This window comes from Nannospalax galili, unplaced genomic scaffold (assembly GCF_000622305.1).
Source record: "Nannospalax galili isolate Female #2095 unplaced genomic scaffold, S.galili_v1.0 scaffold1225, whole genome shotgun sequence".
NCBI lineage: Eukaryota > Metazoa > Chordata > Mammalia > Rodentia > Spalacidae > Nannospalax > Nannospalax galili.
In genome coordinates, this window is record NW_008352717.1 from 219,893 (window position 1) to 232,866 (window position 12,974).

The window sequence follows — 12,974 nt, forward strand, 5'->3', positions numbered from 1 at the left end:
CCCTCCGGGGCATTTGGCCCCCCCCCCCCGGCTCCATTCCTGTCCTAGTTGCCCTCAGATTTCTGCCAAACATCAAGCAAGGAGGACTAGAGTCAGACATAGAGAAGAATTCCTGACGTTTTTCCTGGGCTTAGGTGCCCAGGGTGAGAGAACCAGATCAGCACTGTCAGGAGGTATTTACCTCGGTGGTAGAATGCCTACCTAGCAAGGGCACAAGGCCCTGGGTTCAGTCCCCAGCACCAGAAAAAAGAAAAGAAAAAAGAAAGACAGATTAGGGCCAGCAAGATGGCTCAGTGAGTAAAGGTGCCTGACACTAAGCCTGATGACCTGAGTTCAATCCCTGAGACCCACATGTAGAAGGAGAGAACCAATTCCCAAAAGTTGTCCTCTGGCTTCCACATGTATTCTGTGCCCCCTGCCCAGACACAGACAGATAGACAGACAGACAGACAGACAGACACACACACGCGCACACACGCACGCACGCACGCACTCATGCACACACACGCACTAAAATAAACATGCTGAAACTCCCAAAAGTTGTCCTCTGGCTTCCACATGTGTTCTGTGCCCCCTGCCCAGACACAGACAGATAGACAAACAGACAGACAGACAGACACACACACGCGCACACACGCACGCACGCACTCATGCACACACACGCACTAAAATAAACATGCTGAAACAAAACAGAAAAAGACAGATGAGCACCACTGAATGAGCACTCCCCACTCAGGCCATGACCTCCCTTTTTCCTCCTGTCCCCAGACTCTGAGCCTGTGAACCCTTCTACCAGCCTGTGACCTCTCTCCATCCCTTTTCTCTCCTCCAGCGGTGTCTGGAATGTGCCTTACATCTCGAACATCTACCTAATCAAGGGCAGCGCCCTGCGGGCAGAGCTACAGCACCTGGACTTGTTCCATCACAGCAAGCTGGACGCAGACATGAGCTTTTGCGCCAATGTCCGGCAGCAGGTCAGCAGGATTGTGCAGACACTGGGGACACTGGGTCTCTAGCTCTGACCTCACACTGGGCTAGTTTGACACCATGTGCTCGCAAGTTTCTGAGAGACCAGCAGGGCCTGAAGGAGGTTCATGGGGCACTGGGAGTCTGCAGGGACCATTTTGGAATACTCAGTTTTCTCATAACATACACACATTTGTTGTTTGTTTTTTTTTCATTGATATTTTGAGATAGAATCTTGTAGCCAGGCTGCACTTGAACTCCTGATCCTCCTACCTCAGTTTCCCACGTGTAGCACTACCCCGGTTTATTTTCAATTTTGAGATAGCCTACAGAAAACTGAACTCTGCCTCAGTGTAGTCTGGGTCGTATGCACAAGAGACCTTTACCCTGTCTGCATCCCACCTCATGTTTCTTGGTTGTTTTGTTTCTGTTTTTCTGAGACAGGAGCGGGTTGGCCTTCAGCTCATTATCCTCCTGCCTCCACCTCATGAGTGCTGGGATCCTAGGTGCGTGCCTGCCGTGATACCTGGCTCCCACTCTGTATTTCTTTGCGATTTTTTTTTTTCCCCAGTGCTGGGATTGAACTGAGAGTCCCATTCAGTGATTTGAGTTTTTCGTTCTTGGTTGTGTTTTTGCTGTTTTATTATTATTATTATTTGGGGTACGTGGGCCACTTTGTGTGTGTGGAGGCTGGAGGACAACTCTGTGCAGTGATTTCTCCTGCCTTTATTTATTTATTTATTTATTTATTTATTTATTTATTTATTTGGGTCTCTCTGTTGCCCTAGCTGTCCTGGAACTCACTATGTAGACCAGGCTGGCCTTGAACTCACAGAGATCCGCCTGCCTCTACCTCCCGAGTGCTGGGATTAAAGGCGTGCGCCACCACACCCGGCTTATTTATTTTTTTTAACAGGAAAATATTCTCATTTTTATTTCTTCGTGTTATTTCAAGCACACATTTACAATGTCATCGTTAGATGTTTTTCTTACATGTTTCATTGTAGTTTATGATGTGTACAAAGAAGAGGCATATCCTTCTGCTTTTAAATGGTTCCCAAGGATCAAACTCAGGTCATCAAGTTTTTGCTGCAAGCATTTTCACTCACTGAGCCCTCTTGCCAACCCTGATGTGTTTGTTTTAATGGAACAGCGTGGTGTTACCAGTGTGTCAGGGTCTGTCCTTGGTAGAGCTCTTGTGCAGCAGGCTTGAGGCTGAGTTTGAGCCCCAGCACTGCTAACCAAAACGGAAGGAAGAGAGAGTCCCCTATTTTCACATCAGTCCTTCAGGAAGCTGGCTCTCATTATGTCCTCAGTGTGGGGCGGGGCCGAGTGCTGGGGACACATACTGTACTCTTGGGTCCTCAATCTTGTAAACTTGAATCTACTGATAGATTGCACTGTTCCTCCCTGGGGTGTGCACAATGAGGGGGCACCTTTCATCCATCCACTTTCCACAGGAGGTGTTCATGTTCCTGACCAACCGGCATACCTTCGGCCACCTGCTTTCCCTGGACAACTACCAGACCACCCATCTCCATAATGATCTCTGGGAGGTGTTCAGCAATCCCGAGGTAAGACCCAGGTGGGTGGGCCTAGGTGGAGAAGACTTCAGTTCTCTGATTCTGTGGCCAGAGATATCTATGTGGCCTGTCCGCGTGTCCTGACTCATTTCCAGGACCCAGTTCTAATAAGGAGGGTGCTGTAGACACAGCGCCATCTAGTGGAGGAGGGACTAGGCATCATGACCCAGGTCCTCCAGATGTGACTCAGTTGAACCTCTCCTTGAAGGCCTCACTTACCTTGGCTCTAAAATGGGTCTTCCCTGTAACCCCGAGGGTGTTGTGATGGTCAGAGGAAGTGATGGTTTTGACAGTGTAGCAACATGTTGGTGTGTATAGTTGACATGGGTGTTTGCACTCAGACATGTATACACAGTGAGGCAAACACAAGATCCTGTGGGCACACTTGTGTATGCAGATAGCACCTGTCTGCCCTGGGCATGTCCATATTCCCTCATGTTTTGAAGGGCCTGCGGGCAGGAGATTTTCTGGGAGCAACCCGTGCCTTTGAGCTCAGAGTGAGCCGCGGCCTGCCTGGGGACCCCATCCTGTGTTCCTCTCCCTACAGGATTGGAAAGAGAAGTACATCCACGAAAACTACACCAAGGCTCTGGCGGGGAAGCTGGTGGAGATGGTAAGGGGTTCACACCTCACACCTGCTGCTGTGGGGACACATCGGGGAGGAGATAGATGTGAGGGGAGGCACCTTTCTGTACACTCTGGCGGTGCCTGGGGCTAGAGCACACACCCTAGGCCAGCTGAGGTTTGCAGGGCTTTTGCAGGAAGGAGCGAACTGCTGGGCATGGTGGTACAGGCCTGTATTCTCAGAATTCAGGAGGCAGAGGCAGGAGGATTGGGAGTTCGAAGCCAACCACCAACCTGGGCTACATGAAACTTTGTAAAAGAGATGGATGTGGTGGCACATGCTTTAATCCCAGCACTCAGGAGGCAGAGGCCAGTGGAGCTCTGTGAGATCAAGGCCAGCCTGGTCTACATGAGACCCTGTCTCAGAAAAATGAGGCAAGGAGGAGGGACCATCCTCCAATGCATGCTTTAGGCCAAGAGTGAAGAGTGGTTGAGTCGCTCAGTTACGTCCGTAGTCTCTGCTCCGATCCTAGGTGTGGACTCGTGGCTGATATTGGTAGCAGTGACTGTGGCTAAGAAAGTCCATCTCTGACCTCTGCCGCCTCTCTTCAGTTATTCACTCAGTCTACCCAGCATCTACTGAGCCCTTGCTCCCCAGGGATGCTCAGGGGCTCCCAGAAGCTCTGGGAACTGGCTCAGGTAGATCATAAGATGGGTCCTGCAGTGCAGGGAAGAAGACATGAGACTGCCACTCAGGACCCCCGTGACTGAGTCTTCACTCTTCCCAGCCTTGCCCAGATGTCTACTGGTTCCCCATCTTCACGGAGGCGGCCTGTGACGAGCTGGTGGAGGAGATGGAGCATTATGGTCAGTGGTCTCTGGGTGATAACAAGGTATGACTGCAGATGCCCAGGCTGGTTGGGGGAGGCCACCCTCACCCAGGCTGCCCTTCTGGGTACTTCTGACTACCTAGCCAGTCTCCCAGGACTCTTCACATAGAGGGTGCAGGCATGGAGGAATACAAGGTTAAGAAACCGAAAGTGGAATGTTGGTTCCCTAAGTGGTCATTGCCACAGTGTGGCTTTGAGCTGCCTTAACATAAAGGGGTAGGTTTTCAGCTCCCAGCTTGCTATTAGAATGCTTTAGCTTCCTGCCCAGGTCTAAGTGTGGAATGGAGCGAAAATAAGCCAGTGGGGGACAAAGGACATCAGGATGTGGTATCAGGTGCAGATTCACCAGACATCTGACACAGGTGTCTTGGTGGACGTAAGAGGCTATGTTCTTGGAGGGAGGAGTCTCTTGCCTACACATGAGCTTGGGAGAGTCAGGCACTGCTTTTAATGATACACAAGACCCTGGACCTATGTGTTTCTGATTGGCTGACCTTTACCTTTGGCCCTGCAGCTGGACCGCTTCTGTTTACCCACCTAATCTGGGTATTTTGATGTCTGGGCAGATATAAAGTAATTCTTACATTCTAGGGTTCTTTTTTTTTTAATCAATTTTTTTTGAGACAGGGTCTCCCTGTGTCCCTAGGTGGCCTGGAACTCCCTGTGTAGACCAGACTAGCCTTGATTTCACAGAGATCTACCTGCCTCTGCCTCCTGAGTGCTGGGATTAAAGCTGTGTGCCACCTGCCACGCCAGGCTTTTAATTTTTATTTATGTGTATGTGTGTTTTGCCTGCGTGTATGTATGTACACAATGTATATGCATTGCCCTCAGATGCCAGAAGAGGGCATCCCTGGAACTGGAGTTACAGACAATTGTTAGCCATCATGTGGGTACTAGGAACCGAACTTCAGACCTCTGCAAGAGCAGCCAGTGCTCTTAACCGCTGAGCCATCTCTTCAGTCCCAATTCTGGGGTTCTTTATGATTCAGTGACAGAGGCAGCCTCTGGACCCCAGAGACTAAGCTAACAGTGGCTGTCTGTACTATGCTATATGACAAACAATCATAAACTTAAAAGAACACCCAGACTGGGGAGGTGCATACACACACACACACACACACACACACACACACACGCTTTAAAAAAATAAATAGCAGAGCATGGTGGTGCACACCTTTAATCCCAGTACTTGGGAGGCAGAGGCAAGTGAGTCTCTGTGAAATTGAGGCCAGCCTGGTCTACGTAGCAAATTCCAGGCCAGCTGAGGCTACAAGGAAACCCTGTCTTAAAAAATAAAAAACAAACCCCTGAAAAGTACCCATTCATTATCTCCAATTTCTTTCGAGACAGGGTCTTACTATGTAGCCCAGGCTGGCCTAGAACTGGCTTTGAAGACTAGGCTGGCCTCACACTCACAGAGATCTGCCTGCCATTTCTTCTTGAGTGCTGAGATTAAAGGCATGTGCTACTATAGCTGGATTCGCTCCTGGTTTCTGAGGGTCAGGATGCAGTCGTAGTTTGTCTGGGTCCTCTGCTCAAGGTCTCACAAATCTGCAGTCTAGGGTCTTCTGGAGCTGGTCCTCATCTGGAGCATGGGATCCCATTCCGAACTCACTAATGATGCAGTTGTTGGCAGAATTCCATTCGCTGAAGTTGAAGAGCTTGGGACTGCTGGTTCTCCAAGGCTAGCAGGAGACATGGCCTGTGTACCCAAGATTCTCCTTTAAAAGGCTAACCCAGTAGGTCTGGCCACCCAGGTTAACCTCCCTGTCAGTTAATCCCACTTTGGCAGATTAGGACCTTAATTACATCCTCAAATCCCCTCTACTCTGCCATATCATATGACACAATTCCATCCTGTACTCAGCTCAAAGGGAGGGGATGAGTCAGAGTCTAGGAACCAGGTCATGGGAGTCTAGGTGGCTTCCTAGAATTCCGATTACCATGTTCTCCATGGTCACTTCCAGGACAGCCGCATCCAGGGAGGCTATGAAAATGTCCCCACCATTGACATCCACATGAACCAGATCACCTTTGAGCGGGAGTGGCACAAGTTCCTGGTGGAGTACATCGCCCCCATGACGGAGAAGCTCTATCCCGGCTACTATACCAGGGTGGGTCTGCCTAGGGTGACGCAGGATGGGGAGGTGGCAGGGGGAGTTCCAGCTTTAGGGAGAGACTGGACATTTGGTCCCCAGGGAGGAAAGGGGTCTCTACACTATTAGCATCATTAGGTGGGTTGTTGGTCAAGGAGGAAGAGGTGGTGTGTGTGTGTGTGTGTGTGTGTGTGTGTGTGTGTGTGTGTCTAGTCAGAGCCTCTAGGGTGGGGCCTTGGAAAAATATCTAGATTTCCAAAGTGCTGCCTTAGCCTCTGGCCATGGTTCTTATGAATCCTTTCTATGTCTATATTATTTATTTAGTGGCACTGGGGACTGAATATAGGGCCTTCCATGTCTAGACAGTAGTCTACCACTAGCCATTTGTTGTTGTTGTTGTTTTTCCTTTTTTTTAAATGAAAAAAATTTCTTTTGTTGGTTTTCAGACAGGGTCTCCCTGTAGCCCCAGCTGTCCTAGAACTTGCTATATTTAGACCAGGCTGTCCTCAATCTCAGAGAGATCCACCTGCCTCTGCCTCTCAGGTGCTGGGATTAAAGGCACGCACCCAAGCCTGGTGGAAAAAATTATCTTTAAGGCAGGGCCTCCCTGTGTAGAGCAGGCTGGCTTTGAACTCCAGACAGTCCTCCTTGCTCTGCCTCCCAAGTGCTGGGATTTCAGATGTGAGCCACTATGGCTAAATCCCAGTTCTTTTACTTTTTATTTTGAGACAGAGTCTCACTATAAATTGCCTAGGCTGACCTTGAACTCACTCTGTAGCTAAGGCAGACTTTGAACATTGAATCCTCCTGCCTTAGTCTCCTGAGTAACTAGGATTATAGGTGAGTACCAGGAAACCTGGCACTCTGTGTCTTTATTTATTTACTATAAATTTTATTTTATTTTATTCATGTATTGATTGATACATGGTCTTGCTAAGTATCACTAGCTATTCCAAAACTCATTATGTAGCCCAGGCTGGCCTTGAGCTTGCAAGAATCCTCCCTCCTCTGCTTCCTGAGTGCTTACATATGCATGCCACTATGCCAGGCCTGCCATCTGTATCTCTAAGCTCTGTTTCCACTGCTCCACCAGCCACCAAAAGAGCCACTCAGCTGGTGGTCTGGTTCTGTCCTTCGCATCTCTCCAGTCTTATCCTCCTGGCTTATGAGGTGTTGGGGATGGACCCCAGGGCATCATGCTTGCTAAGCAAGTGCTCTACAACTAAGCCACATCCCCAGCCTTCTTTTTTGAAAAAAAAAAAAAAATCAATGCTTTCTTTTTTATAAAAGGTTTTTTTAATTTTTATTTTATTTATGTGTGTGTGTATTTGTGTGAATGTGTGTATGTGTGTTTGTGTTTGCATGCATGCCATGTGTATGGTGCCCACAGAGGCCAGAAAAAGGTGTCAGACCTCCTGCAACTGGAGTTACAGGTGCCCTGTGTGGGTGCTGGAACTCTGGAAGAGCAAAGCAGCAAATATTCAAACTCTGAGCCATCTCTCTGGCCCCCTTTTTCATTTGGTTTTAAAATTACATTTATTTATTATTTATTTATTATTTGTTATTTATGTGTCCTCACACATGTGTGCTGTGGTCTGCATGTGGAGGTCAGAGGACAACTTTCAGCAGTCAGTTCTCTCCTTCCACCCTGTGGTTCTGGGGATGGAGTTCAGGCCATCAGACTTGATAGCGAGTGCCTTTCACCCTTGACCCATCTTGCTGTCCCCCCCCCCTTTTTTTTCTTCTTTCTTTCTTTTTCTTTGCTTATTTGTTTAGAGACATCATCTTCCCATAGCCCCAGACTGGCCTGGAACTTGCTATGTAGACCAGGCTAGCCTCAGTCCCACAAAGATCTGCCTGCCTCTGCCTCCTGGGTTCTGGGATTAAAGATGTTTACTATCACCCCCTTTTTCAGTTGTTTTTGTTTTTTTGTTTGTTGTTTGTCTGCTTTCTTAAGACAAGATCTTCTCAGTTTGTCACCTAAGCTTGGATGGAACTTGCTATTTAGACCAGGCTGGCCTCAAATTTACAGCAGTCCTCCCTCAGCCTCTAAGAGCTGAGATGACAGGTATGAGCCACCACGCCTGGCTCCTTCACTAACTTTCCCCAGGCATCAGCAGTCTAGATAGTGCCAGAAAGGGACAAGAGGATTGGATTCATTCCTGTCCTCTCTGTCTCCCTTTCCTCCCTTCTCGCTTCCCATCCCCTGTCCTTCCTTCCTCCTTCCCTTCTTCCTTACTTTCTTCCTGAGACTGTTTTGTAACACTGATGCACTGCTGTTAAGCAGACTTGTCCTCTGTGAGCCGACATCACAGGACATTAATGGAGCCTTACTATGTATACTCTACCTCTCCTGGTCCTCCCATGCCTCTCTTGACTGATACAGGCTCCCTTGTTCCCCGCACAGGCCCAATTTGACCTTGCCTTCGTCGTCCGATACAAGCCTGATGAGCAGCCATCGCTGATGCCACACCACGATGCTTCTACCTTCACTGTGAACATCGCCCTGAACAGGGTCGGGGAGGATTATGAGGTGAGCAGGAGCCATGGGGCCTAGAGATAGACCAAAATAGAATTCAAGCTAGCTGGTGAGCAGAGCCCAGGGTGATTATGACAGAGGTGCCTAGGACTCAGGAATGTGGGAGGGAGTCTCGGAATCCAGGTAGGATTGGGCATAGCATGACAGGAGGGTGGGTCATCAGAGGAGGCAGAGCATGCACTGCAGGTCTGGAACAGACGGCCTGGCTCTGCATCCCGCCACAGTAGCTCCTTGGCCTGGGTACCTTCCTTGGCCTCTACTTCTTCCTGTATTCACATAACTTCTGAGTTGTGAAGGGACCCAGGTCACCGCTTACAGGAAACCCCAGTCATTACTCGAGGATTGACAGCCACTGGTGAGAGCTTGGAATTCTCCTCATGAGAAGGAAGAAGGCTGAAGAAGTCTGCCTTGGGAGTGTGGGGACTGTTAGCTTTGGTGTGGACCGTACACTTGTGCCTGGAGGAAAGAACTAGGGAGACCAGGAAGACATGAAGGCGGGGAGGGAGCGCTCTTGGGGCCTCGGGGCCCCACCTAGGCCCCTGCATAGCATCAGTTAGGGAGCTACCTAAGCCTCCATTCACTCCTTACACGACTAATTTTTTGAGTTCTAGTGGACATAAAAACAGCTGCGCTGGGCCTGGGGAACGTGACTGAGGGTGGAGTGTTTACCTAATATACAAAGCCCTAGCACCACATAAAATCAGACATGGTGACCCACCCCTGTCATCCCAGCACTTGGGAGTAGAGGCAAGAGGATGAGATGTACAAGGTCATCCTCAGCTACATTATGAGCATGAGACCCTGTCTTTAAATTTTTTTATTTATTATTTTTATTTTATGTGTTTGAGTATATTGCCTACATGTGTATAAGTACACCCATGTGGTGCAGTGGCCAAAGAGGTCAGAAGAAGGTGTCAGATCCACTGGAACTGGAGTTATGAATGGTTGTCAGCCACCATGTGGGTGCTGAGAATAAAACCCAGGTCTCCTGGGTTCAGACAGCAGTCAATGCCCTTAACCACTGGGCCACCTTCCAGCCTTTTATTCCTTTTTGTTTTGGTCTTTTTGAGACAGGGTCTCCCTGCAGCCCCAGCTGACCTGGAACTTGCTATGTAGACCAGGCTGGCCTCGAACTCCCAGAGATCTGCCTGCCTCTTTTTAAAAAATTTTGTTTAGGGCCGGGCGTGGTAGTGCACGCCTTTAATCCCAGCACTCGGGAGGCAGAGGCAGGCAGATCTCTGTGAATTCAAGGCCAGCCTGGTCTACATAGTTCCAGGATAGCTGGGGCTACACAGAGGCCCTGTCTCAAAAAGACCAAAAATTTTTTTTTTTATTCAGAGACTCTGTCTTAAAGATAAAAACAAGCAGCTGGAGAGATGGCTTAGCAGTTAAGAGCACTTACTGCTCTTCCAGAGAACCTAAGTTCAGTTCCCAGCACCCATGTCAGGTGGCTCACAACCACCCATAGGATCCGACACCCTCTTCTGGTCTCAGTGGGCACATGCATGCACATATATAGACATGCACACACATCCATATAATTAAAATAAAACTTTTTTTTAAACTTAAAAACATTTTTTAAATTATTTTTGTGTGTATGCGTGTATTGCCTGCATGTAGGTAAGTGCACCCGTGTTGTGCAATGCTTGCGGCGGTCAGAAGAGGCTGTCAGATCCCCTGGGACTGGAGTTGTGGACAGTTGTTAGCTGCCATGTGGGTGCTGGGATTCGAACCTGGGTCTTCTGCAAGAACAACCAGTGTTCTTAACCGTCGAGCCATCTCTCCAGCCCCATAATAAAACTTTTTAAAAAGTAAATAGCTATGAATCTTGAGAATTTAACAGTGGAACAAGTGTTGCTCTGAGCTGGGAGTTCTCAACCAGGAGCAGTCCAGTCCCCCTCCCCCCCACCCCAAGAACATTGGCAATTTCATAGAGATGTTTTGAGTTGTTACACTATGAGGGTACTACTGGAATTTGGTGTGACTAGAGGGCAGGGATACCAGGACAGCCCCCAACAACAGAGTGTCATTCTGGAATTGAGTTCGTCCATGAACTCAAGCAACCCAGGGTTTCTTGCTAGGCAAGTGCTCTCTACCAACTGAGCTACACCCCAAAGCCAGCGCTAACCTTTGTATGTACATGAGTATGTAGCCCTTGCTGGCCTGGAACCCAGTGTGTAGCTGAGGCTGGCCTTAAGCTCCTGATCCTTCTGCCTCAACCTCTTGATTATGGGCATGTGTTGCCACATGTGGCTAAAACAAAGCTCTTATTGTACAATCTTATTTATTCCTGTCAACGCTCTGTAGAAACAGAAATGAAGGCTCAGGTGAGTCATAAAGTTAGTGAACAGTGGAGGTGACCTTTACCCAAGGCTGCCTGGTTCCAAGGTCAGGTTCTGTATTTCTTAGTGATGGCTGTCACTCCACTGGACATCTCCAGGTCCTCGGTGCTGATGGGCCCTTTGCTGTAGTGGAACAGAGAGGCTAAGGAGCAGTGGGGAGAAGGGGAGGAGAATCGGGGAGGACCCACTGACATTTCCTCTTTCCTAGGGTGGGGGCTGCCGGTTCCTGCGCTACAACTGCTCCATCCGAGCTCCGAGGAAAGGCTGGGCCCTTATGCATCCTGGCCGGCTCACACACTACCACGAAGGGCTCCCCACTACCAAGGGCACCCGCTACATTGCTGTGTCCTTCGTCGATCCCTAACTGGCTAGTGCTTGACTTCCTTGAAGATGTCCTCTTTGCTGACAACCACTGCTCAAACAGCCCCTGGGACCTCTGGATCCCAGGAAATTCCTGTTACTCTTGAAGCTGCCAGTCAGAAGGATCAGGCGCAGGACAGAGATGGGGCGCCCCTCTGAGACTGAGGCTGTCTATGGTGCTCCCACCAGCCCCAAGAGATGCTGATCACCCTCATCTTCCCCCAGCCCCTTTCTTCTGATTGTCCCGTGGGGCCAGACTTCTGTCTGAGCTGCCTAAGAGACTGCAGGGTCCGCAGCTGTCCTCCAGTGTTCCTCTGGAAGAACTGCCGCCCAGGACTCTGTATCACATTTCAATGCCATTGAGACCTAACTCAAACTCAAGTGCTCCCCCAGTCTCCTCCCCTGCACCTAGGACTTCTGAAGCCCTCTCTTCCAGGTTTGTATCACCTGACCAAACAGTTGTCCCTGGAGACAGTGACTCAGAAATCCTCCCGGGGCACAGAAAAGACATCCATGTCACAGCTTAGTCCTCCATATACCCTACTGGAAGGAGGGTATTAACATGTCCACACTGTACTGGGTCACCCTGTCCAGATGCCTATGGAAACAGGGACAGAAACGAGAGTTCTATTAAAGGTTGTTCAAACCACCGTGTGGGAGATGCTTGGGGTGAGGGGGCTGTGCCCGTGTAGCAAAAGTTATGAGAACCTCTGACTGGTAGGAAAGGCTGTGTCAGCAGACCCAAGACTCTTATTTCCCAAACTCAGTGCCATGTGGCCTCCAGGGTGCATTTGTGTATTCTGAAACCATCTAATATGAACTAGGCACTGACTGACATATTGCTTGAACTACCAAGACATGCATCACCTGTCACTTCCTCCAGAGCCTTTACCAACCACCCTTTCTGCAACCATAACCATAAGAGAAGAGGGAGAACTTTGGGTAGCCATCACCACACTGGTCACGTTGATCTGCCTATACTTCAAGGCATTTATTAATAAGAGCTATCATCTATGTAGCCCAGGCTAGGCTCAAAACTTACTATGTAGCTGAGGCTAGCCTCAAACTCAGGAGCCTCTTGCTTCAACCTGGAGAGCAAGGATTACAGTCATGTCACCACCCACCCTTCTAAGAGGTAACATCTATCTATGTTTCTTAAAGATTTTTTAAAGAAAATTTTAATATGGCTAGGTATGGTGGTGCACACTTTTAATCCCAGTACTCAGGAGGCAGAGGCAGGTGGATCTCTATGACTTTAAGGCCAGCCCAACCTGTATAGCCAGTTCCATGCCAGCTGGGGCTACAGGGAGACCCTGTATTATATATACACATAATTGTTCAAATTATGTGTGTATGTGTGTGGGATTGTGCACATGAGTGCAGGCAACTGTGGAGCCCAGAAGAGGGCATCAGATCCCCCTAGAGCTGGAATTCCAGGTGGTTGTAAACTGCCTGAAGTCCCAACTCTGGTTTTCTGCAAGAGCAGAACACACTCTTACCTGCTGAGCTGTCTCTCCAGCCCCACATCTATCCATCCCTTACTGCAAGCTGGGCTAGGTGCAAGCCTTCAGAACATAGCTCTTCTAGGGTAAGGGCTATTTCTTTTTTTTAGATAGGGTCTCCCTGTAGCC

At 49.1% G+C, this 12,974-nt stretch overlaps 1 protein-coding gene across 1 annotated transcript in view; it reads left to right on the top strand.

The window, feature by feature from the left end:
* The window catches only part of Plod1 (procollagen-lysine,2-oxoglutarate 5-dioxygenase 1), a 34,189-nt gene extending 22,196 nt beyond the window's left edge, over window positions 1-11,993 (top strand). Inside the window, exons 13-19 of the mRNA XM_008849933.2 lie at window positions 833-974; window positions 2,427-2,540; window positions 3,097-3,162; window positions 3,902-4,006; window positions 5,974-6,120; window positions 8,510-8,635; window positions 11,192-11,993. Coding sequence (XP_008848155.1) covers window positions 833-974; window positions 2,427-2,540; window positions 3,097-3,162; window positions 3,902-4,006; window positions 5,974-6,120; window positions 8,510-8,635; window positions 11,192-11,347 — 856 coding nt within the window. The 3' untranslated portion in view covers window positions 11,348-11,993. The remainder of the gene's footprint in view (window positions 1-832; window positions 975-2,426; window positions 2,541-3,096; window positions 3,163-3,901; window positions 4,007-5,973; window positions 6,121-8,509; window positions 8,636-11,191) is intronic.
* Window positions 11,994-12,974: the final 981 nt, after the last annotated feature.